Here is a 24188-nt window from a genome sequence, read left to right as displayed (position 1 = left end):
CAGTTAGTATAGGCTGCACAATTACGAATATTGTAGCTGCATGAGGTATAGGCCTAGTAAATGTTGATAACCTCAATGGCCAGTAGCCTACAACATGCATTGCATACCGTAGCCTATGTAATATCAGAATGGCATTTAAAACTTAGCCTTCAGTAAATGCGGATTCACACCAAGCACCATAACAACGAATATACGGTTTTAAAAATCGTTATTAAATGTCCACAACAAGAAAGAAGAAGAGGAACGATATCTTTGGAATCACCTTTTTTTTCAGCTGATGAACAATAAAAACATTGACAGCCAATCAGAATCCTTCCTGCTTTTAAAGCGGCAGGAAAAAAAAACTTCAGCGGGCATGGTGCGTTCAAGTCATCTCGTATAGATCGTATTTACGAGTTGAACGCACTTGAACGCCACCACAATGTCGTAAACTTTCACGTGCTATGGTAATTATGGTAAATACCAAAAGCCGACGTGGAAAATGCACATGAACACCCCCTCATGTGGTATTTTCCACTGGGCAACTCGTAGAATATTTTGATGCACGAGTTGCCGAGATGAGATAACCTTTGACATTTTCAACATGGCGGAGAGCGACGCAAGCGTTGTGAATGGTAAGCATTGTACACAACTAAACGTTTTTTGCTACTGTTAGCGGATTGTTTTTGTAGCCTATACAATGTTGTGTCATTAACAATTGTAATATAATGCGTTAACACTCAGTGTCAGTTTTAAAAATAAAGTTATGTTTGGTGTTACCTTCCCAGAGCAGATGTTAATACCAGTTCACAAGTGGAAAATATCATAAAAGCACTTGAACACAACACACTGGTAAATACCAGTTCACAAGTGGAAAATATCATCTTTTCCACAGCACGTGAAGGCAGCATAAGCCCCGATCTTTACGAGTTGTGGGCGTGTCACTGAGAAACATGGCGGCATACCACAATACAAGTTATATAGCTTGTCAGGCTTTTTTATTTACTGCGCAGTAAGCTAATTGCCTGCACAGAATATGATAGCATGATAAAATAACAATAATATACAACGATAAAGTTTGCAGTGGCTTCATAAATTAACTAAAAACATTAATAAAAAAAAATCAAAGCACACCTTATGCAAATCTTTGTTATTCATTTTTTAGAACAAGAACCTCACTGTATTTTTGTGTTATTAATTAAGAAAGTATCTTACTCCAACGAAAGTGACTTGAACGCACCAGCCGTCGTAGCTAAACACGACTTCCCACATCATGCCTACGAACTTCCCAGGAGGACATGAACCAGAACGAGATTGGTGCGATTGCGTTGGTGAGCGTGTGCACGCTTGTTATAGTAATTGTTCTTGGTGTGAAGGAGCCTTATGATTTCACTTTTCTAACTTTAGTTAGTGTGTAATGTTGCTGTTTGAGCATAAACATCTACAAAGTTACAAAGCTCAAAGCAAAGGGAGATATTTGCTTTTAAAGAAATAGCTTTTTAAGGACTACAACAAACGGCTGGTAGGAATGACAAGACATTCCTCCTGGGTTAGTGACATCACCAACCCTAAAATTTACATAAACCCCGCCCCCTGAACACGATTTATAGATTATCAAGACAGAATATGCTAATGTGTGTCATGTGTGAGAGAGATAAAAGGACGCAAGCTGTTGAAGCTCCTCCCCCTGTGCCGGGAGCAGCAGCTCATTTGCATTTAAAGGGACAGACACAAAAACGGTGCATTTTTGCTCACCCTCAAAAAGTGACAGTTTTAACGTGCTATATAAAAATATCTGTGGGGTATTTTGAGCCAAAACTTCACACAGACACTGGAAACATCAGAGACTTATTTTACATCTTGTGAAAAGGACATTATACCACCCCTTTAATGTACGAATGTAAGAATATTACATTTATATTAACTTTTAGTTCATATTTATGGCAGTGTTACGAGCTGTCAGGCCATGACTGAGGGTCTGGTCAAACTGAAAATAACATCATATAACAGGGTAGGAAACACATGCATTTTGAAATCAAATGACAAGAGTTTTTGTAGGGGCTCCTCAAAAATTGAATCAACGTGGTCCCAAGTACACACTGAAATATTCTGTGGCAAAAACGGTTCAATGGAGTTTGCATTGAGGAGAGATGATAAGGCAGCTGGCGTATATGTGGTAAGCTGATCTTCAACCACTGTGGTTTCCTGTCAGGAAGTGGGTGAGGAGCTGAGAGGTGTTCTAAGAACAACCCGTCCCCTTCCATTTCTAGACAGCATCAACTTCACAGCTCTTTCCTCTGTGATTTACACTAAGCACCATTTCCCTCTCCTAATTATAAAGTCAATTTTGTACCAACTCAGATTTATGATAAATTAGACAATGAGGAAAATAAATGGTAACACAATGAAGAGAGGTTCTATTTTTCTACATTAACTAAAGCATTATCAAAGAATGTAAAATATTTTTACAGCATTTAGTAATAGTTTCATATTCATTTCTGCATTTTAAGCCGTTGTAAATCAACATTAATGTATTAAACAAATTAAATAATTTATTTATCAATGAACTTTAACCACAATAATGCTGGGAAAAAAATTATGAACATTGTTAACTCATGAAATGTAATGCATTAAATACTATTCAAGATTATAGTAGTGTTACCAATTATATCTTAGTCCATTTAATGAACCATTTCCCCTCTGAAACAATTTCCTGTTAGGCTAGTAGTCCATTTGTATAATATTATCCCATTAAGATGTATAGAATAGAAAAATAATATTCTGAATACATACGGTTAAGTCCCAATACACCATCTAGGCCCAAGTATTAATGTGTACACTAGTATGAACACTATAGAGCTGCACAAAATAAATTGGGAATCAAATTTGAATGTGTTCTCTGTGGTCATGCTTGTCAAAGGTTTAACAGACATAGCCAAATCATTGTCATTTAGGAATGAGATCGCAATCTTTTATAATTTTCAACCAGTTTGTATTGTTACAATGTCTGTAGTACATGTTAAAAGTTTTCTTGTTCTACGTGTTACCTGGACCAAGAAATTCACATTTATTTGTCAGCAAAAGTCTTTTGACAACTGGTAAAAACTACCGATTATACTTCCACATTTTTGTATCCTCACCCACAGACACTCGGATCGACAGAGGGTTGTTAACAGAACAGTTATTGTAAGCCCTTTCACACCAAGAACGAGAACTATAAAGATAACTATATTAACATCCACACCAGGGGACAATATTGTTGTTTATTCTAAGCGCATGCTTGTCTGTCACTTTAAATGCTCCAGCTCGTTACAGCAGGATGGATTCTGATTGGCAGTCAATGTTTTTATCGTTCATCAGCGGATTAAAATCGCTCTGAAAGTGATTGCAACAATATCGTTTCTCTTTGCCGTTATCGTTATAGCTGTGGTGAGGACTCTGCTATTGTTTAATATTACGACTTAGAAATATATCTTTATTGTTATCGTTCTTGGTGTGAACGGTAGGTTTATCACTGAAATTTGTAAAAAAGGAAGCTTTCTTACCTGTACGTGACAGCATTTTGCAGATGTGAGACATGAAGCAATGACCAAATCATATTTCATAATGGTACTAAACATTTTTAACAGCTACAACATAGGATATTGGCTCACAGCATAATACCAGGCACAAACAATAATGTTAAAACGTATGACCCTGTAATCACTTTGGATGTAACGGTCGCCAGTGTCCTGACGGATTAAGACAAACCAAAGTGTGGGGTACAGAAAAGACTCCAAACTCTGCTTATGAGGACATGGTTTATTTTATTAAAGGCATAGCTGATTTCAGCGTTTACAAGTGTCCACAAAGAGACAAGAACACAATAAATCAAGCCCATTATAGAAGGAGATATCCTCAAACCCAACCATTCCCTGACAAAATCCTCTTTAAAAAAAAAAAAAAAAAAAAAAAAAGAATTTGACTGGATATCTCCCTCATCCAAAATACAAGGCATTCTGAAAGATGGATTTCATGCAGAATTTCAAGAGTGGCAGACTCAATTCAGGGTTGGGACAAACCTTCATAGTGGTAAATTTAATGTAAAAAGCTGGCTGTTATTTTTTTAATTATTATTATTTTTAGCTTTATTATTGGAATGTTATGTTACGGCCCAAAGGCGCAAGGCTGTTGTCCTGTGATCAGCATTGTAATGTACATCACTACAGAAGCCACAGTTAAAAGATGGATACTGGACAACAGGGAAAAAAATCCACATTTACAATGCAGTGAGATACAGGGTATCAAAAAAAAGCACATTCACACAAGACTGTGCACTACAAGTCCATCCAAAATAAAAGAATGTTAGACGTCCACAGCAACCAATCAGAGCACAGGCTTCTGAAAACTCCTTGCTGAACGATTCTAAGAGGAAAACAAAAAAATGAACAAAATGGGGTCTCAGCTCCCGCTGAAACTTTGCTTTGCTTATAGAATTATTTTTTTTTTTTGCAAATGATACTTTGACCTAACTCAACTTTTAAGATTCCACGTAATTATTAATTCCTCTTTTTCTTTTTTTTTATACGATTTTAAATGCAACAAGAGAAGCACAATCACACGGCAAATAGACACATCATTTAAAGTTTGTCTTTAATAAAATGTTCTCTACTCAAAAATAAAAACACGCTTTATTCTCATCATACAAGAGAGTACGTCTTTCATATAACCTTCGCCGAACAAAAACGCATTGCTTAACCAGGAAGAATGAACCACTGTGAACGCATTATAGATATCTCAGCCTATCCAACACTAACCCCTGGCCCCAGAACATTTACCAAACAGTGGCACCCATTACAAGGTCTCGAAGGCTTACTCAGTGCTATATCCTCTACTGAAAAGAGAACCGTTAGTTTTCAAAACAATATTCGATTTTGACCTTGAGAGAGAGAGAAAAAACAGGCTGCAAACAGGGCATCTATGATGATGTGACCACTTTCTAGCGTCACTTGACGCTAACCTGAGGCAACCGATGATATACATTACAAGATTTCAGAGTGAAGCAGTATTCGGGCTGACGCGCTTCCTCTTTTTTTAGTGCTTAGCATAACGGGAGCGCGGGAAAGCATCCTTTCGGAGATACGGTCTGTGGTTTTAAACCGATCAGAGTAGTTCCTGTTGAGATGGTACCTGAAAGAAGAACAATTCAGTGGCTGTGAGGTTGCTGTGGGAAAATGGGCTTCCCCCGGCTCGCGTCCCTTTCCGACAAGCCAACAGCGTCGCAGCTTGACCTGTTCGCCCAAGTTTCCAAAACCTTCCCTACAGTGCCAACGTGATCGCGATGCTAACGATTCCTTAAAACAAAAATAGAGAAAGAACAACAAAAGGAAGAGAGAAAACACAGACCAGGCACAAAGAGAGCTGATAAAGCTTAAAACTATTAATAAAAAGGCAGAACAGGAACAAAAGAAGCCGTTATGCTGGTAAGCTAGAGTAAAGAAACGAGGAAAGGAGGGAGAAGGGGAGGCACACATTTATATCGAATGAACTCCCCCGTTAGCAGTAAACTATTGAACATATTTACTGAATAATATTTCAGAGAGCTAAAACTGCTACAGAACAAGTCACAAAATACAGTATTGTTAATAATTGCAGTCTCTATTGCAGCTAATGATACTACATCCTACATCTATAGTCTAACCCCCGACTCCGCTTGATACTGATTGAGCTATAAATGTCGCTATGAGCTTCATAATGGTTCGAACTTTAGAGACGTTCCCTGTCCCGTTCACCAAACTCTTCTTACAAATCAACAGACTGTACATGACAACACCATGATCCATGCCTGTGTCAATCTAAGTCCTAATAGTCGAGCACGTTCTCTAGATGCGCACGTTCACGCCGATTGCATCATCCTTCATTCCGTTTTTTTATTTTTTATTCTGGACATAGCGACACGAATCCCTCTGAGAAAATGAATCCAGACTTGGAATAAAACAAAACCACTCCTTTCTTTTTTTTTTTGTCCCTCGTAAAACCACATCTGCTGTCCATAAACATCCCTTTCCGACACGCACGCCTACACCTAACTCCTCCACGTGCGGCGTGCCGGTCGCACAGAGCGATTTAAGCAGGTGGCATGTGGGCGTCTAGTCCAGAGTCTTAAGTCCAGATGAGACAGGAGAATGACCTTTGACCCCCAGAGGAAGCGAGGTGGCAATCAGAGAGAGTTTGTCCCCTCAGAGTCAGTGTTCTGCAGCGGCTACGTGCTGAGCAGCGTGACAGGTCAGGTGCTTGCACGCCCTCGTTGCCATAGAGGCACAGGGAGAGAGACAGACAGAGTGAGTGAGAGAGAGAGAGGAGAGGAGAGGGCTGCACGTCCCTCGTCGGTCAGGCGAGCGGTTCATTTTGAGCCTGTCGCTTCACATCGTTCGCCGTCTCCAGCCTCCGCGCGCAGATAATGCCGGAAATTTCCGATTGGAGCTTGTGGTGTTTCACCTCTTCTGTTGAATCATGTTTGACACAAGTGCGTCTTCCTGTGGGCTCTCAGTGTGGCGGGTTCATGTTGCCGTGGCCGCGCTGCTGCTTCTGTTTCTGCTGCATCAGGAGCTGCTCCAGCGCAGACGGACCGGGCTGCATCATAGAGCTCGACCAGATTGACTGCAGAAAAGGGGTAGAAGAAAAGGAAAGTGAAGGGATATTAAGACCGAAGAAAAACAACCAAGCAACTGAAAAAATATGTTGTAGCACATCTGCGGTTAGAACGTGTAGACAATAACACAACATGTTACCTTGAAACTGTCAAGGAGGACAGTAGAAGAGTCCTCCATTGGCATGTCCTGGGCTGCCCAGCTGCTGGTTGGCGCCCCCTGGTGCCAGCTGTTGGTCTCTGACACAGACGACGAGGCAGAAGGCAGGTAGTCCAACCCAAAGCCGCTCACACCTGAAGATAGTCATATTTACATACCAACCATAAAGTGTATATATTCAAATATGATTAACAGTTTATTAATTACTTAAAATAACAGAGGCTAGCAGTGGCCAATTATAAATATAGTACACAGTGAATATGACTTGATGACAGAGGAAAGTTGGATTTAGCGCAACATAGTTTGAAGTTGCTCACTCGTGCGTGTCCATTGAGAGTTAAACTCGTCCACACCCCAATTAACACTGTTTAGCATATTTAAAAAGTATTATAGGTTTTGTCTATCCATTTTAAACAGATTTGTTAAAGTTGGAGAAGAGCTCCTGTGCATCTTCTCAGGTTTCATTGCGGTCAAAATAAAAGTCCCACTCACAACACTTATGGCAAAACTTTTAAAAATCTCATCGGCAATGTGACCCTGGACCACAAAACCAGTAATAAGTCGCACGGGTATATTTGTGGCAATAGCCAACAAAACACTGTATGGGTCAAAATTATATATTTTTCTTCTATGCCAAAAATCTTTAGGATATTACCTAATGTAATAATAAGTATTATAAGTAAAGATCATGTTCCATGAAGATATTTTGTATATTTCCTACCTTCAATATATCAACTTTATTTTTGTGAGTAAATGCAACAATATCGCCAAAAGAAGTGGACAACTTTAAAGGCGATTTTCTCAATATTTAGATTTTTTTGCACCCTCAGATTCCCGATTTTCAAATAGTTGTATCTTGGCCAAATATTGTCCTATCCTAACAACCCATACATCAATGGAAAGCTTATTCATTGAGCTTTCAGTTGATGCATAAATATCAATTTAAAGAAATTGACACATAAGACTGGTTTTGTGGTCCAGGGTCACATTATACACTATATTGCCAACAATTTTGGGACACCTGCCTTTTTGGCACATGAACTTTAAAGACCCTTTGCAGCTATAACAGCTTCAACTCTTCTGGGAAGGCTTTCCACAAGGTTTAGGAGTGTGTTTATGGGAATATTTGACCATTCTTCTAGAAGCGTTTTTGTGAGGTTGACTGATGTTAGACGAGAAGGCCTGGCTTGCAGTTTCCGATCTAATTCATACCAAAGATGTTCTATCGGGTTGAGGTCAGGAATCTGACGCTTGTCATTGCACTTGGTGATGTAAGGCTTGGATGCAGCTACTCGGCCATGGAAACCCATTCCATGAAGCTCTCTACGAACTGTTCTTGAGCTAATCTGAAGGCCACACAAAGTTTGGAGGTCTGTAGCTATTGAAAGTTGGCGACTTGAATTTGCTTGAATTCACTGAGCTCTTGAGAGCAACCCATTCTTTCACAAATGTTTCTAGAAGCAGTCTGCATGCCTAGGTGCTTGATTTTATACAGGTGTGGCCATGGAGGTGATTGGAACACCTGAATTCAATGATTTGGAAGGGTGTACTTTTGGCAATATAGTGTATAAATATAACAGCTTTGGCAATATATAGGTCAACCGCTAGAAGAGATACATAGAACAAATAGAGTATGCTCTCAGCATGGGAATTACCAGTCTTATCAGCCTTCCAGCGGTCGGTTCCGCGACGGTCTCTGCTGTCAGGTGTCCCAATGGGGCCGAAGTTGGAGAAGGGCAGGGAGCCGTGGCTGTGGGTGGGTGGGGATGAAGGCAGGCTGCTTGGGTTGGAAGAGTGAGGGGACTGACTGGCTGGTGTTGAGTGATCTATAACAAAAGACAGAAACAGAATATTCAAAAAACGATGCTGTTAGTTCACATGTACAAACCTAAAATAAAGGCTATGAATTAAATTAATTCTCATTATATGATGTCTCCAAGCCATCTAGTTAATGCTCACATACTACAGTAAATCAAAATCACTATATGGTACCTGAGCTAGCAGGAAGGGAGGGGGACCATGGGGTTCCTTCAAATAGGGAGTAGAGCGAGGGCTCCTGGTGCATCATGGGTGCATCCGGCTTAGACGCAGGGGCCATATTTTTACCGTAGGCCTCGCTAAAAATACTGTTGTTCTGGTAGGAGCTGTCCTGTAAAACAGGACAGAAAAAGGAAAGAATAGTATCAGGAAATTCAAACTTGGTTATTGTACTTCTTTAAAAAGTTAACAAGTCAGAGCTGGCAAAAAAAACTGTAACTGTAAATTTTTTAGTAACATTACCAGTCAGTGCATGATTGGCAAGTAAAAATAAAGCAACATCCAGCCCATCAAATACAAATTTTGGTAATGTTTTAAAGGAAAACACTGCCACCTGGTGACTTTTGATCCACAATGCAAAGGAGGGCAAAAGTGTTTGTTTGGGAGAGAAAAAGCATAGCAGCTTTACCTGAATGGAAAATCGGGGGAGAAGAGAAGACTGCCCAATCACATCAGCTCCACTGTCTAGTCGTGATGGATTTGGCAACTAGAGGGAGAAATGCACAAAAGATGAGTATTCTACAGAACACATGCATTCCAACAGATAAATCATTTTTAGGCAAACCACAGAACAAGCAAAAACTGTATTTCCAGATATAGCCACACATTATAACAAATGAAAGATACAGTACCTAATAGCACAATACTTATTTGATACATGTCCAACATTTGGACACATCAGACTGAATTGGTTTTTCTTAAGATCTTAAAACCTTTTTAAAATCTAAAATCTTATTAAATTAGTTTTTTTATAGACAAATACAACTTGTCTAATTTGAATAAGAACCTCTTTTAAATACTGTTTAAAAGTATCCCAGGAAGCATCTCATGATGTTACATGTATGCCATCTCTGTGTTTTTTCTTAATTACGACGACTTATTATACGATTGCTCTAATATATTGGAAACCAATAGATATGTCCAAACTTTCAACTAGTATTGAAAACAGGGACCAGATCGTTTTTATCGATAGAAGCTCATATGAAAACTCTATCCACTCCCACCAGACGACAAGATAGGAGAACTACATACAAACATGTTCCTTCCAGGAGCAGAATTAAGAGGGCCAGCCAAGGCCTGGTAGAAATCATGAGGTTTAGTAAAGAGCAGCTCCTCCTCTTCTTCAAAGTCCGCCAGAGTCTTTAACAGGTCTGGGGGCAGAAGAGGGGAGCTCTTGTTGTCCTAGTGAGAAACAAGGCACAAAAGGGAAGGAAGGAGAGAGAGAGAGAGAGGGAGGGAGGAAAAGGGATGAGAGAAACAGGATGTAAGAAAATAGGAAGCAGCCAGTCAGAGCTATCAGAGAAAAACAGCAGCCTGTGAAGATCAGTGCCATTCTCAACCTGACTTCTGCTCACGGCAGCTGATAAAGCTCTTTGACTGACTCAAATCTAAAATGGTGTTTCAAACACACAAATGAATCACAGAAAGAGTTAGAGGTGGAAACGTGAAAGAAGAGATGAAAAATTTGAAAGCATGCGCTTCTCCACAACCGCTGAGATCAAGTTTCTATAAAACCCAATGTGGATGTAAATGATCCCCAGCTTATGCCGGAAAACCCATGATAATCACAGAATCATAACAGATCTCTTTCAGAGGCTGAGCCTGTATAAACCAAAGGCAAGTGGAAGGAATTGACTGAGAATGAGGAGGACTGAGGTTGTGTTCACAATAGAAAACTTGCTTACTGCTTAGGGAACACTGCACCGAGCAGAATGCTTTGAATAAATAATGTGAAACAAAACACATTATGAAACAATACGTGTTTAAAGCATTAATGAACTACATTGCATGCTCGACCTCATGTCGCATGTTTTAAATTAATGAGTGATGTCCAGTTATTAAAAAGGAAATTAAAACATTCAATCCAAATTTGATTAAAATGCCTAAGCTCTTGCCCTGTCTGAAACGAAGAAAATATATTAAAAAAATAAATGTAATTTTTTTTTAATGTTTAAAAGCATTACCGTTCAAAAGCATGCATTAAATTGGTATAAAGCAAGTGTGGTAGCATTTATAATGTTACAAAAGATTTGTGTGTCAAATAAATGGTGTTCTTCAGAAGTTTCTATTCAAAGAATCCATAAAATTCTTGATTTCCACAAAAATATTAAGCAGCTCAATTGTTTTCAACATTGATGCTATAATATTAGAATGTCATATTAGAAGGATCATGTGACACTGAAGACTGAAGTAATGATGCTGAAAATTCAGCTTTGCCTTCACAAATAAATTACATTTTAAAATATATTCAAATAGACCACAGATATTTTAAAGAAAGTGCAACGCCCACATCTCAAAGTCCAAACAACAACAATAGGTACACAGAACCAAGTCCCTGTCCTACATTTATTTGTCGATAACCCATTACATTTTGCTATACAACACAATACAGATTAACTAATTTGTCACTACTGCAATCTCATTGTGGCTTTACTTGTAATAATATATCACAATATTACTGTTTACTGTATTTTAGATCAAATAAATGCAGTCTTTGAGAGCATAAGATACATCTTTTTTTTAACTTGAGTAGTTTTGGTAGTTTATGCAAATATTTATTTATATTTAAATATAAAATATAGTTAAATTAAAAGTAATATATTTTTTTTAAGTTATCGATTATGCTATTATCATTATTATATTAAGCCTGACACTAATTTCTTGTAACGTACAACAGCTGTATAAACAGAGATGAAAAAGAGTGCTAACTTCATATGGAGGCCCTCTGGGCATGTTTTCCTGGTCGGGGCAGAACACTCCAGGCTGACGTTTGCCCATCCTGTCGACCATTCCGCTCCTGCCCTCTCCTCCCATGTGGTAAGGTGGCTCCCAGTAGAAATCCTGCACTTTGACCTCTGGAAACTTCATCTTTTTGTCCATGCTGGGCTGAGGGGGCTGCATGCTCATAGGGTGATCAAACAGCTTCATTGGGTCCTGGGTGGGCATGAAGAAAGGCTGTTTGACTGGCATCTGCATGGGCATTTTCTGCATGGTGGGCTGAGTTTGGTGCTGGCTCCACATTTGACCAGGCTGTTCAGGCACCTGCATGTAAGCCTGCAAGGACAAAATAAAATGGAGAAAGTAGAGAAAATTCCCAACAAGGTCAGCAACATCAATGTTTCTATGTAGTCTCCATGGTAATCGGACTTGTCAAGAAAACAGGAGAGCAGATATTGAACCTCAGCATCACAAGAGCAAATTAAATCGCCATTCATGTAATACCACATGCTTTAAATAAAGGCGTCGCATTACCTGCTGCATGCTGTGATGATGTGGTGGACTTTTGCCAAGCTGAGAGCTCTGCTTGGTGGGCGACTGCTGCGGTTGCTGTTGCTGTACTTGGAGCTGCACAGATTGCTGCAAGGCTTGTTGGGATGGTTGTGGAGGGGGCGGCTGTGTCTGCTGAGGCTGGGGAGGGCCCTGGTTTAGGGCTCCAGGGCCTGAGGGCCTCTGCTGGCTGTAGGGAATGTGTGAGGGTTTCCCTGTCTGTACAGAATTGGCAGATTGAGGGTGGGAGGAGGTCTGGAGGAAGGGTGCAGGTACGGATACACCTGTGGGGAAGGTGAAGCCCGGGCTCATGGAGAATGCCACGGGAGGTGGAATCACGTATGCTGGTGGAGGGAAGCCTGAGGGAGGAAAAACATGAGGAAATGAGCAATGACTGAACAGTCCATGTATAATAATGTTCAAGTGTGGCATGTATGAAAGAGTCTAAGTGTACCTGGTCTGCTGGGCAGAGGCGGGAAAGCTCCAGGGTGGTGGATGGGGATAAACTGTGAAGAGCATGTGGTTTGAGTCTGTGTGACTGGAGTCTTCCTCACCTCAGGCACTGGAGTCTTCCTTATCTCAGTCTGAGTCTTCACCTTGTAGCAAAAAAAAAAAAAACGAGTTCAAGTTTACACATTTGAATAAGAATTACAGCAAAATGAGGCACAATTGATTCTCCCTTACCTGTTTCCCAGCATCTGTTGTTTTATCATGACTGGTTTTCTTCACCTCACTCTTTCTTTTGCCCTCTTTCTTCTGCTCAATCTTCCCTTGTATTCCATTTCCTTTATTGAATCCAACTCTGTCCTTCCCTGCATCCCTTTGGTGCTGGTTCCGGTTCTGATCTCTACTCTGCTCGCGGGGTTTAATGTTCTCTTTGAAGGTGACCACAGGTCTCTCGCTGCCATCCAGCCCACTGTTCTGGTTCTTTCCAGCCGAGAGGACAGACTTCAGGCCCTGGGTGCTGTCATTGGAGGACTGCTCACCATTAGATGACTCCTGGAGGACTGGTGTGTCTTTTTCCTGTGGCTCTTCTACCACCAGCTCAGGGATATCAGTTATGAAGAGCAGAAGGCCATCACTTATGCGACACTGGATCAACCTGTTCATACCAAAAGCAAAAATTACTTTTTTTGCACATATGCCAGCAAAAAGCTGAGAAAAACTTTTAAAACCGGTAAAAAAAATAATCTGTGAATTACCGGTAGTCACAAAAAGTTCTCAAAAAAAAAGATAATAAAAGAAAAATGTGCTAATAAATGACAACAAGAGAAAGAATAAGGAAAAAGAACAAGATAAAAAATAAGCAAATATAAAAAAAAATTGTATTTTAATGCATATTTTACAGCTAGAAGAAATAAGACCGTTTTGAAGGTGCCAAACTTCAGCAAAGTCTAAGAAAGACCCAAAAAGTCTTGAGTAAGAAATTAATGAAAGTGAAGGCTCACCGTGGTTGGTTGTCAGCCACCCACTTGCCCTGGCTGATAAGTCTTTGGTGTCGGGCATGAACTAACAGGCTCTCCACAACACTCTGATGCCCTTTAGAGAAGTCTAGCATCCTGGAATCATTGAACAACAACCTTAAGGGGAGACACAGCAGGCAAAAACATTGTTTTTTTCACTGGTCAATTTTGAGATTTTGTCTTCAATAACTTGTCTTCTTTCAGACTTACACATTTAGATCTTTATCTTACTAAACTTTGTCTATTTCCGTCTGTAGATTTCTCCTAAATATAACAAAAGTTGGCATTCTAAATCAACATGCTGCTCCGCGATCCCTGTCCGCACCCTGTCATCACATACACCGTTGGAAAGCTCTCTCTCTCCCCTGTACAATGTTTTCGGATCCAAATATGGTAATTTACTTTTTTATCAGCAACCAATCGTGAAAGTACAATGGAGCATTTAACTCTTAAAAGCGAAATCTCATTGGCTGATGTCAATTTCTGACAACGTGATTCTCAAAGTGGGGTTTTTCTCATACTGAGCCAGAAATCTCCACTTCAGCAGCACTTACACCAAACTTTCCAGTTGTATTCCTATCAATAAGGTTTTTACAGAGGGGTTTGTTCATATCATTCAGATTCTGATTTATACAACCTTTTAGAACTAAAAACGGGGCGAATTTTTTTTAATTTTACGGCTGTTGACAGTTTTTTCTGATTAATGGTGTGATAAAAAGAGATATCCAAAATCCCCTCTGTAAAAACCTTTGACTCTAATATGTCAACAAAATGAAACAAGAATTTTGAATCTGGCTTTATCCAATGTTCAGATTTATCTTTTGGAAATATATGCAAATTAGAGCATATTTAATGAGATAATACCTAATTTGCATATTTAAACAAATATTCTAAAAACTTGTAATACAAAAGATATTTCATGCTGATATCCAATAGGTTTTTTTTCCCTATTCACCTGGGGTGTCTCCCCTTAAGAGAACAAGCTAAAAAGCTAAAAGAGTAATGTGTGTAAAATAAAGAGTCAAAACAACAACAGTAATAAATTTATAATGAAGGTTTACCGCAAAGCAGGGCGAAGGGCCAGAAAGCCTTGCAGCTCGAACTCTTCGGGCAATGGAATAACTGTGAAACAAACAATCATGAACATTAACAGAAAGAACTGTTCAAAAGATATTTCATAAGCAAATTTAAAAGTGTGATGCAGCACTCATACCTGACACATTTGACACATCCTCCTCCTTAGGCTCAAAGCTGTTCAGAATGGACACCAGCCATGGCCAGATGCTGTGAAATGCCAAAGATGTGTCATTTTAACAGTATTCAATACCTCAAAATCTTGGCTCAGGCAGAACCATTTTAAGTGTCACCATGAAAAAAATAATACAGACATGGCGTGCAATGGATTGTGGGTATTGTTGCTGGGATTATGCAGATTAAAGAGACTACTACAATTTTAAGAAACTAATACAAGTTCCCTACTAAATACAAACACATTAAAAATGCTAAATCTACAGAACTACTGAAATTTTGTTTTGAAACTGAAATAAAACCTACATCCTCACATAGCATTCAGCCCTATGGTGGAAAGAAAATAGGAAGTCTTTCTTACTATTGGCGCTTTTCCATGGTACTTTCATTAAACACACTGGGTCGAAGCCTCAGCCAGTCCAGAGACACTTTGATGGCAGGAAGAGGGCATTCCCCCATAATCTCCTCTCGGTTCTTATTGAGTAAAGCCCGGCTTAGCATCACGCCCAGGAAAGACACTAGGGAAAGAACATTTTTAACAGTAACATTATGGTTTCCACAAAAATCTTAAGCAGCACAACTGCTTTCAACATTGATAATAGTAAGAAATGTTTCTTGTGCACCAAATCAGCATAGTAAAATGATTTCTGGATAATCATGTGACACTGAAGACTGGAGTAATGATGCTGAAAATTCAGCTTTGCCACCACATGAATAAATCCCATTTTATATTTCCCATATAAAATATATTCAACTAGAGAATTGTTATTTCAAATTATAATATGTCACAATATTACTGTTTACACAGCATTTTTGATTAAATAAATGCAAACTTCTTTCAGAAACTTAAAAAAAAAAAAATGTATCCACCCCCAACTTTCGAATGTGTATATCTTTTAAAACTACAACTGTTTAACCCAGGGTTTAGAAAGAAAGGGTTTGGACGCAGTGTGATATAAAGGACATACTGAAGAGGCCAAGGAGTTGGATCCAGCTGATCTGCTCGTCCGAGCTGTAGCTGTGCTCATCTGCCTCATTGCTGAAGTCTCTGAGGTGGTGCAGTTCAAACAGGTTTATAACCGTGATGTGGACCAGCTGCTGGGAGCTGAAAGCTTTCTGAAGAATCAGCCTCTGTGGAGCGAATCAGTCAGGAGAATATTTGAGTATTCAAATTCAGACCAAGAAAATGATATGAAGTGCTATAGCTGGTGGTTTTGACTGCACCTGGAACTGCTCCTCTAGTTTCTCTCTCAGGGTGTTCAGCTTATCTAGGCTTTTGCAGAGATAAACATGGCCGTGAAACTTGATGAAGGCCTTAATGAAATCAGACACGCTCCATTTTGTTTTGACCTCATCGCGGCTGTGGGTTAAAGAGACGCAAGAGAATTAAGCACTAGTTTCTTACTTGCATATGATAATGTGAGCAAAATATTATGATCCTATAAATGTAAATGTCTGCAAGCCCTTCAAAAGACATTCTGACCTCTCAAGGGCCTTGGAAAGAGCTTTCTGTAGGTTGGTGGAGGCAGCAGGAAATGGGAATTTGACAGCAATGCTCCTGCAGTAGTAGAAGATTGTTGTAAGGTGGTCTCCTTTGGAGGAGGCCAATATGGCCAGCTGATTGTAAGGTTGACCTTAGAGCAGAGGGAGAAAAGTTTCGTTTTGAATTCACTTGTTTTTATTTTCAAATGTCAGTGGTGGGCTTGAGTATGTGAAAACAGGCAGAAACAGATACAAACCATTTGAGGGAACAAGTTGAGCTGCATGTCTGTAGTACGACTCAGCCTGGCTGGTTTGGTTCCGATAACGTGCTGTGGGTTACGTAAAATAAACCACAACCAATGAAACCACCCAGTGAATAACACCCAAATATTTCAGATTTATAAAAGCAGGAGAGCAGGTTGCTAATGCTCTCCCCAAAATTGCTACAAAAACGTCAGCAACTTAGGAACCTCACCAATATCTCCGAGATGGACGAGACAGTGCTGGCAGATGTAGGAACAGGAGCTGGGCTGGGGCTTCACTATGGCGCTGGTGCTGCTCTGTTTATTGCTGATGATGCCAAGCTGAGATGATTTCACACGGCATGGCAAGTCCACATTAAACACCGTGCACAGCTCCTGCAACAACTGAGAATCCAGAAAGAGATTTTAATAAAGGTCACTTTAGGTCATGGGAAACACAGTCAACAAAGAATAACAGAGCTTGTCTTTGGTTGTTTCAACCACAATCTGCTTAACAATGAGCATTGAGCACTGTACAATAACACAGCTTCCTTGTGTGTTTATTTATTTATTATTTGACACCATATTAGCAGCAATGGCTGCATTGCCAAAAGCAACAGCATTTCAATTAAAAAAAACAATTATGATTACAATATCATTTCAATACATTGCTTACTTGTGTGTAGAATCCACTAGCTGCCTCAAGGAACAGGGAGAGATTGGCCTGTACTTCACTTCGATTGGGGTTGGCCCTGTTCTTAGCTTGACTCTGTAGTGTTGTTATTTGATTCTTAAAAGCATGGTTCCAGCTGAAACAAAAGTATTTGAGGGACAAAATGACAGTGAGATCAGATATTTTTGACATAACACACAAACTTAGACAAGGCATGATGCATGTAAATTATGCAAATCATTATGCATTATATTCCATAATAATGATATCATCTAATATATATAATCATTGATATTCTTACAGATCTTGTTCTACTTTCTTGTCCAGGGCGTACTCCAGGTCCGTAACCAGCATTTTCTGGTACAAGTCCTGAAGAGCCTGCCGTGATGTCCAGACCTCCGCAGCACCAAGTTTAGAATCTGCATGACATGTGGAGTGGAACATGTTAAAAAGCTAATGCTGAAGCAGCACTGTAGAACGTGACTGACTGTGTCTAACAGTGCCTTTCAGTTCTCATTTGGAGAAAGATCTGCACGTCTTAGTAACCACATCCAATGCCATGGTTACCAAAGTGACAGGGATAAGATGACAAATATGAAACAGCAATAGACTCAAAGTAAGCTCATGCATCACATCAATAGTTCTAATAATATGTGCAACTTATGACCATTGCCATTATATTATTATTTTAAAGATCACAAGTTAGATAAACGCATCATTGATAGAATGCTAATAAATAAAAAGACATTGACAAAATGCTTAAGTCCTAACTAAATAGACTAAACTGGAGATGGTAGCACATACCTGTCATGTCAGCCTTCAGGGCCTCTGCCTGCCTGCTCAAAACAAGAAATGAATATGTTAATGAGGTGATGATTTAAGAGAGAATCATTGGACAAGGTCTGGTGAACACATCTCTGGAACAAGCACAACAGCATTGCTGTTTAGGGGCTTCAATGTTAGGCTATATATTCACAAACACAAGGCCATTTTGCACCTAATTTTTATTTGTTTTAACGGACCAATAAGCACAGATCAAGTGATGACACACAGCAACATTAAAGCAATGCCATTGGTCTAATTGACATAGAAATGTGTCAAATAGGTAATTGGCAATAATAATAACTTCTTGGTAGATATTTTAGTGGTTGATTTGTTTTTGCTAGCCTGGTCTTGCTCGCGCGTGAGCATGACGCTGAACTTTCATAGGAATTAACTAAAACGCTCCCTCTGCACCGCACCAGTGGACACACACTGTTACGCCATATCACAGCGGCCGTTTCATAGAAATTGAGAGGCAAGTGTGTCAGTAAATAGCTGAAAAAAGTAATGAGGGGCCTTGCTGGTGGGCATGTTCACCTCTTTGGCAATATCCAGTGCCTTCAGCTGGATGACGGCTCTGGTTATGGGTAGCCTCTTATTTATTTTTTGGCTATACTGACAGGCCTGCCGCAATAATCAATATATCGACTTATCACACGATATATGCATATGACCTCGATATTTTTTGGTGACACGATATCTTGCCCTTTATGTTTACATTTTGCCATTCCCACTGTCATCTCATCTGCTCTCCGTGTCAGCAAAAGTTGGGCTCAGTAAGCGCTTTCATTCACACAGCGGATATCAACAGGTGAAAAGGCAGCGTCATTTTGAGACGTTATTGTGTGTTCCTGACAACTACAGACAGTTTGGTAGAATAGGACTGAATCCACATTTAAACCCACAATCCACTGTTCCGGTATATATAAATGTCACAGTGCGAAATGGTGCACGCTCACAGCTAGTATTAAGGCTGTTTCACATGGGACGTGGCAGTAGCAAGTGTCTAGTTCATTTTCACACAGAAAGCTTTTTTTTTTTTAAACCACTGCACGGTTTTTCCATTGTTGTAAAAAAACATCTTTTGCAGCATCTCGTGCATAACGGCATCATAATCATGCGATGCTCAAGTAAAAAAAAAAATTAACAAACCTCTAGAAAAAATGTTTAACAGTAGATATGGCCCGTTGAGGCATCTGTGCCTTTGCTCATATGAACATCTGACAACTATAGGTAGGGTTTAAGATGTTTGAAAGCAACTAAAAAAAAAAAAAGAGCACAAATGTCAGGCATGTAAAAAACTTCCCCAGTGCCCAAAAGCCTCAGACAGTTAAAAAAAGCCATCTTGATAATGTTGCATTGGTAACACACATCCAATAATAGTTGAATACAATAAATGAAGAGTACAATAACAATGTACAAAATACATCATAGAAAACAAACCATTAGCATCAAGGCATAAAAACAATGCAGCACCGGACCAGTTGGACAGGAGACAATTCAATCAACTGTGCTCTCTAGCACACTACCACAACTTGACTGTCGACCTCAAAGCGGTCGCACTCATAACAAATGGTAGATCTCTTGGTCTGGATGCACTATTATATTAAACTTTTCTTTCAGCACTTAATAAAATTGTTAATGAAATCTTTGATTCCTTCCTCTCAAGATCCCACCATCAAGATTCCTTCCATCCTCACACAAACATCCTACCGCTAACCTCTGAATCATCAAAAAATATATATACAAAGACGGCTTCTAGTGTTGTCAAAATTCTCTCAAATGGTTCCAATACTCATTTCTCACAGTATCGATACCAGCATCGCTTTCTCGTTCTCTTCTCTCCGAAAAAGAATTGACACGGCCGTCGCTTCTCACTCGCTTGTCTCATTCGCTCCGGTTGAAGTGTGTTGTGTTTACAGGTCAAGAATTTAAATCCATGAAGCCGTATCTCAAACAGCTCACAATTACCAAATTTAGTTATTTTTCATGGCTTACTGCGCTTAAACACACAATACACACAAATGCAAACAAAATAATGTCAAAATACCCAAGTTGGTGAGTATTCTCATGACTGGCATGGTAATAAAGCTTTAAAATACTGCCGATGCCACTGTATTTTTTGAATGGTAGTATTGTCAACTCAAATACAGTAGTACCGCAAGTAATGTTGTATGTGCGGCAGGTACACTATTCAAAACATTATTCTGAACAACACGCATGTCTGCAAAAACATCGCAAGAGTCTTTGAGTGCTGTTGCCTTTCTGCTATGCCCTGTGTAGAATGATTCTCATCTTATATGGTATTGAGTGTTTCCCGACGCATCAGTTAATTTTGTAATGAGACGTTGCACATCGTTGTTCACGCTGCAGTTTATTAGGAGACAGGGTCTGAAAAGATTTTTTAAATAAGCTGCTCAAACATCACTTTTCAACATCATAATAGATTTAGATAAGAAAGGTATTCTCGCAGTTCGTCCATTGCTAAATGAGCAATGGACGAACTGCGAGAATACCTTTCTTATATACATTGAGATCTTGACCACTTCTGGAAGAGGTGTAATGGTTCGTTTCTAGAACCATCTTTGCGATAAATTCAATTTAATTCATCAACACATTTGCACTCAACATTTGTTCTTATCAATCATATCAATCCTTATAATGTGATTTTAATATTTGTAAATTAATTATGTGTCATAATATACATACTGCCCTCCAGTCAAAGGTGAACATTTTAATATACTGGGCAAAAATGCTCCTGTATGAGTCCTTGTTTTTTTATATTTATGATAGCAATATCACACGAGCTAGAGTGTTGTTTTTCCTAATATTAGCGTGTCTGCAAATTTATTTGTGGATCTCATTCTACTTATTTGAGAATAAGTTTCATTTTTGTGAATCTCTTTACATTCATTTCATATTTATTTGGAATAGAGGAGCAATTCTAACCCGATACTTTTAGCACAACTTCAAATAATAAAAAAGCACCCGCCTAATTTTGTCAAAAAGTCCCTTTCAAACATGTGGGATTGCTTACTTAATGAACTTCCCGTTAAAACAGGCAGCAGAATGAAACCACACACCTAGATCAGGTTAAATGTTGTTATGCAAGCCCTAGATGACATTAAAGCACAACAACATAATAAAGCTTTTCTGCTGTCTCTTGTCAGCAAGTACAACTAGCTGAAATGTGCCGCCCTACTGTCATCACATCACAAACATTTCTTTACAAAACTCCTTAACAACAAACGCATCTTCTCGGCACACAACTTAAAACCTGGCTTCACGATCAAATGGCCTGGATTTGTCATTATCAGCCGCCAAATTTATTTACATACGTTACTCCCTCAGTCGATTCATGTCACGCTGTTTTGAACCAACTCAAGGTTACTGAAGCACATCGGATACTAAAAAATAAAACACTGCCTTGCAAACCAGACATTCTCACAGATAAAGTCTAACGTTAATGTCATCTCTTAAGAAATACGTGTTGTTATTTTTTTTCGGAATGCCTGTTGTCTGTCCGAACCGATGCACGCTAGGTAAAACTATCGAGTGACATGAATAAAACAAGGTCAAAACACACTTGTCATCCACACCTTACATAAAACAACATAACAGCTTTATAAAAGCGAACTGATCATATCAGTTCACTGTCACCAATGGCTCATCACTGTAATTCGTTATTCATGCTGAAATGAAAGGAAAATGGAAACCTATGTAACGTTACAGCAGATACGCAACATATGAAACCTTGTTTTGGTTTGTTTTTTCGGGCTAATTTTCAAAGATAATCATTCACCCGAAGCCTTGCGTGACTAATGGAGCGAGCATGTGTAACCGGATTGTTTTCTGACTTCAACCAGTGGTATGTTTGTAGCTAACGCGGGCTAACATAGCACCTAGCATGCCCTCCTACAACAGCTGCCATGTAGTACACACGACTTCTAGTTAGATCAAGTAAATGTCGCGATTTGACTAACCACCCATCTATCAATGTTTTTGGTAATAGTCAGGACAATACGTCATCCACTTCTGCTTGTATTCAGTTTCGTGTCTCGTTTACAGGCTAGCATGCTAACTAGCCTAGCGTCTAGCACTGACAGCCAATGCTAGCCGAACAACATTCCGATAAACCACATTCGGCCTCAATGATAGAAACACGGTCTCGGTCGCCAATTCGAGTCTGAGAATCTCCGGATTTTACTCACCGTAAGTATTGGGCGCAGAGGTTCATCCTGTCGGATCGCCAGTCTTTTAGACAACGACAGGTTCACAAGCTAAGTCTACTCCCGTCGCCATATTGTCCATCATATCGTCATTGGTAGAAAACGGTCCAGACGTACACAGAAGAGCGCGCTGACCTACGTCACAGGCCCCGCCCCCTTGCTCACTTACAGTAATTACTCTGTAGCCCTATAGTTTGTCCAGATTTTTTATTGCAAAATTTTGAACAATGAACATATCAAAGGTAACCATGAGACCATCAATCATATCAAATCAAATACTTAGATAAACGTGAAAATATTAGCTAATAGAGGAGAACAAAACAAAAAAAGTAAGCTATTTGTCCTTATACAGATTACAACATAGCAAGGCCAAATACTTCTCAAGACTGAGCTGAGGGTTTACATAGCCTACAGTTTGACTTTACAAATTTTTCAGACACGGGCAGTTCTGTGCTATAAAGCAATACATCTAACTACACATTCATGCTGAGTTTAAACAAACATAATTAGGTGCTTTGTATGCTACATTTTTTGTTATTTACTTATAGGCTATATTCATTATTTTATTTTGATTTATTTATTTGTGGATTTTTATTTACTTTATTATCATCATTATTGTATTTTCCAGGCAATTGTTTTGCTCTCCACTGTAACAGTGGGTACGATTCCTCTTAAGACGACTGTAACTTTCTTTAATAAAAAGATAACATCCAAATATGTGTTGAGTAATCACTATAAAAAATAAACATGTGTCAAATCAAAGACATGCTAGGCTTTGAAAGTCAGACAAAACTTTATCACCGCACACTAAGGTTCAATTGCCAATCAAATTGCTTTCAGACCAATTTTACACATTTTACAAGGTCATTATCAAACTGAAACTGCCCGCCCTCCTTGTTGTGTCAAATGATTGGCACAAGCCCTGGTAATATTTATGTTGTGTAATGTTTTAAAGCAGTGTTTCTCAATTCCAGGCCTGCAGACCAAAATGTTTTAGATGTCTCATTTACTAAAACACCGGATTGAACTCATCAGCCTCTTAGTGTGTTGAATACGTCAGTAGATAAACGAAGTGGGTTGAAAAACTATTTTTTTCAAAATGTAACAGAAGTTGCAATAGTCTTTTCTTCCCTTTTGTGGTGGATAGGTCTATATGAGAGTGAAACAGCTTCTCGAACAAGACAACATTTTGGGCGGGACTTGATTTTGTCCATTGAGAATTGATTGGATCGTTGGATCATTGTGGTTTGCTATTGCTGCAATGAGCAACAGGTTGTCCAATAAGTGTCTGCAGAGAAGAGGTGTCGCTGTAAGAGGGAGGTGAAGTTACTTTGATTGTTGAAGTTCATGAGGGCAGGGCACATGCATTTTTTAAATATAATGATGTGCACAGATAAATCATTTATGATAAACACTGCAATATTCCACAAAAATGTGTTGATGAGTTTTTATTTTATGGTGACTTTAATAATTCTGAGAGTTTTGAGTAAAGAAAGACTAACCAAGAAAGACTTGGTTATATTTCCTTATGGTGGGAAACAAACAATAATCCTGCATAACTTCTGAAATATAATGATTTGTTAAACTGAGCTGTTTTCCCCATTTGAAACATGTTTGAGAGCATTATAGAGCTTGTTGTGCTCTTGATGAGTCACACTGTGACTGTAGTGCTTCGAATTCAAACGCCTGTCATCAAGGACGCGTTCGTTGTGCTGATAAACACATCACTGATGCAATGCTAAATATGTGAGGAAAAATGTTGAATCTATTCCCATAAGACATAATACATCTAAAGCTGAACTATATAGAGCACAGGCTTTGATTCAGTGCTGCACACATAGTTTATATGCAGTCAACTATTAGCATTTGCTCATGTTACCAAAACTTTTCAAAAAACTTGTAATACATTTTTAGTTTTTCTTGATGTAAGCAATCAACTCAGTAATTTTCATGGTGAT

The 24188-nt window shown here is 39.1% G+C and overlaps 1 protein-coding gene across 4 annotated transcripts; it reads right to left on the bottom strand.

Annotated features, from left to right (window-relative positions):
• Window positions 1-4102: 4102 nt before the first annotated feature.
• Window positions 4103-22342, bottom strand: smg7 (SMG7 nonsense mediated mRNA decay factor). 4 transcript variants are annotated; one of them, XM_079611993.1, is made up of 23 exons: window positions 22213-22342; window positions 17984-18015; window positions 17481-17598; window positions 17183-17315; window positions 16740-16911; window positions 16522-16593; window positions 16266-16416; window positions 16007-16142; window positions 15751-15913; window positions 15144-15300; window positions 14748-14818; window positions 14596-14656; window positions 13520-13651; window positions 12756-13173; window positions 12526-12667; window positions 12057-12430; window positions 11514-11858; window positions 9837-9986; window positions 9214-9291; window positions 8760-8916; window positions 8423-8593; window positions 6750-6901; window positions 4103-6618 (listed from the first exon to the last, which is right to left on the bottom strand). In XM_079611993.1, the coding sequence occupies exons 1-23, from the start codon at window positions 22236-22238 to the stop codon at window positions 6505-6507; spliced, it is 3525 nt and encodes a 1174-aa protein (XP_079468119.1). In that variant the 5' UTR covers window positions 22239-22342; the 3' UTR covers window positions 4103-6504. The 4 variants fall into 4 exon arrangements, with proteins under 4 accessions (XP_079468119.1, XP_079468120.1, XP_079468121.1 ...); XM_079611994.1 differs by having other exon boundaries at window positions 13520-13630; XM_079611995.1 differs by lacking the exon at window positions 9837-9986.
• Between the last annotated feature and the right edge of the window lie 1846 nt (window positions 22343-24188).

Source organism: Phoxinus phoxinus (genome assembly GCF_949152265.1).
Source record: "Phoxinus phoxinus genome assembly, chromosome: 5".
Lineage (NCBI taxonomy): Eukaryota > Metazoa > Chordata > Actinopteri > Cypriniformes > Leuciscidae > Phoxinus > Phoxinus phoxinus.
This window is presented reverse-complemented; position numbering and strand designations above follow the sequence as displayed.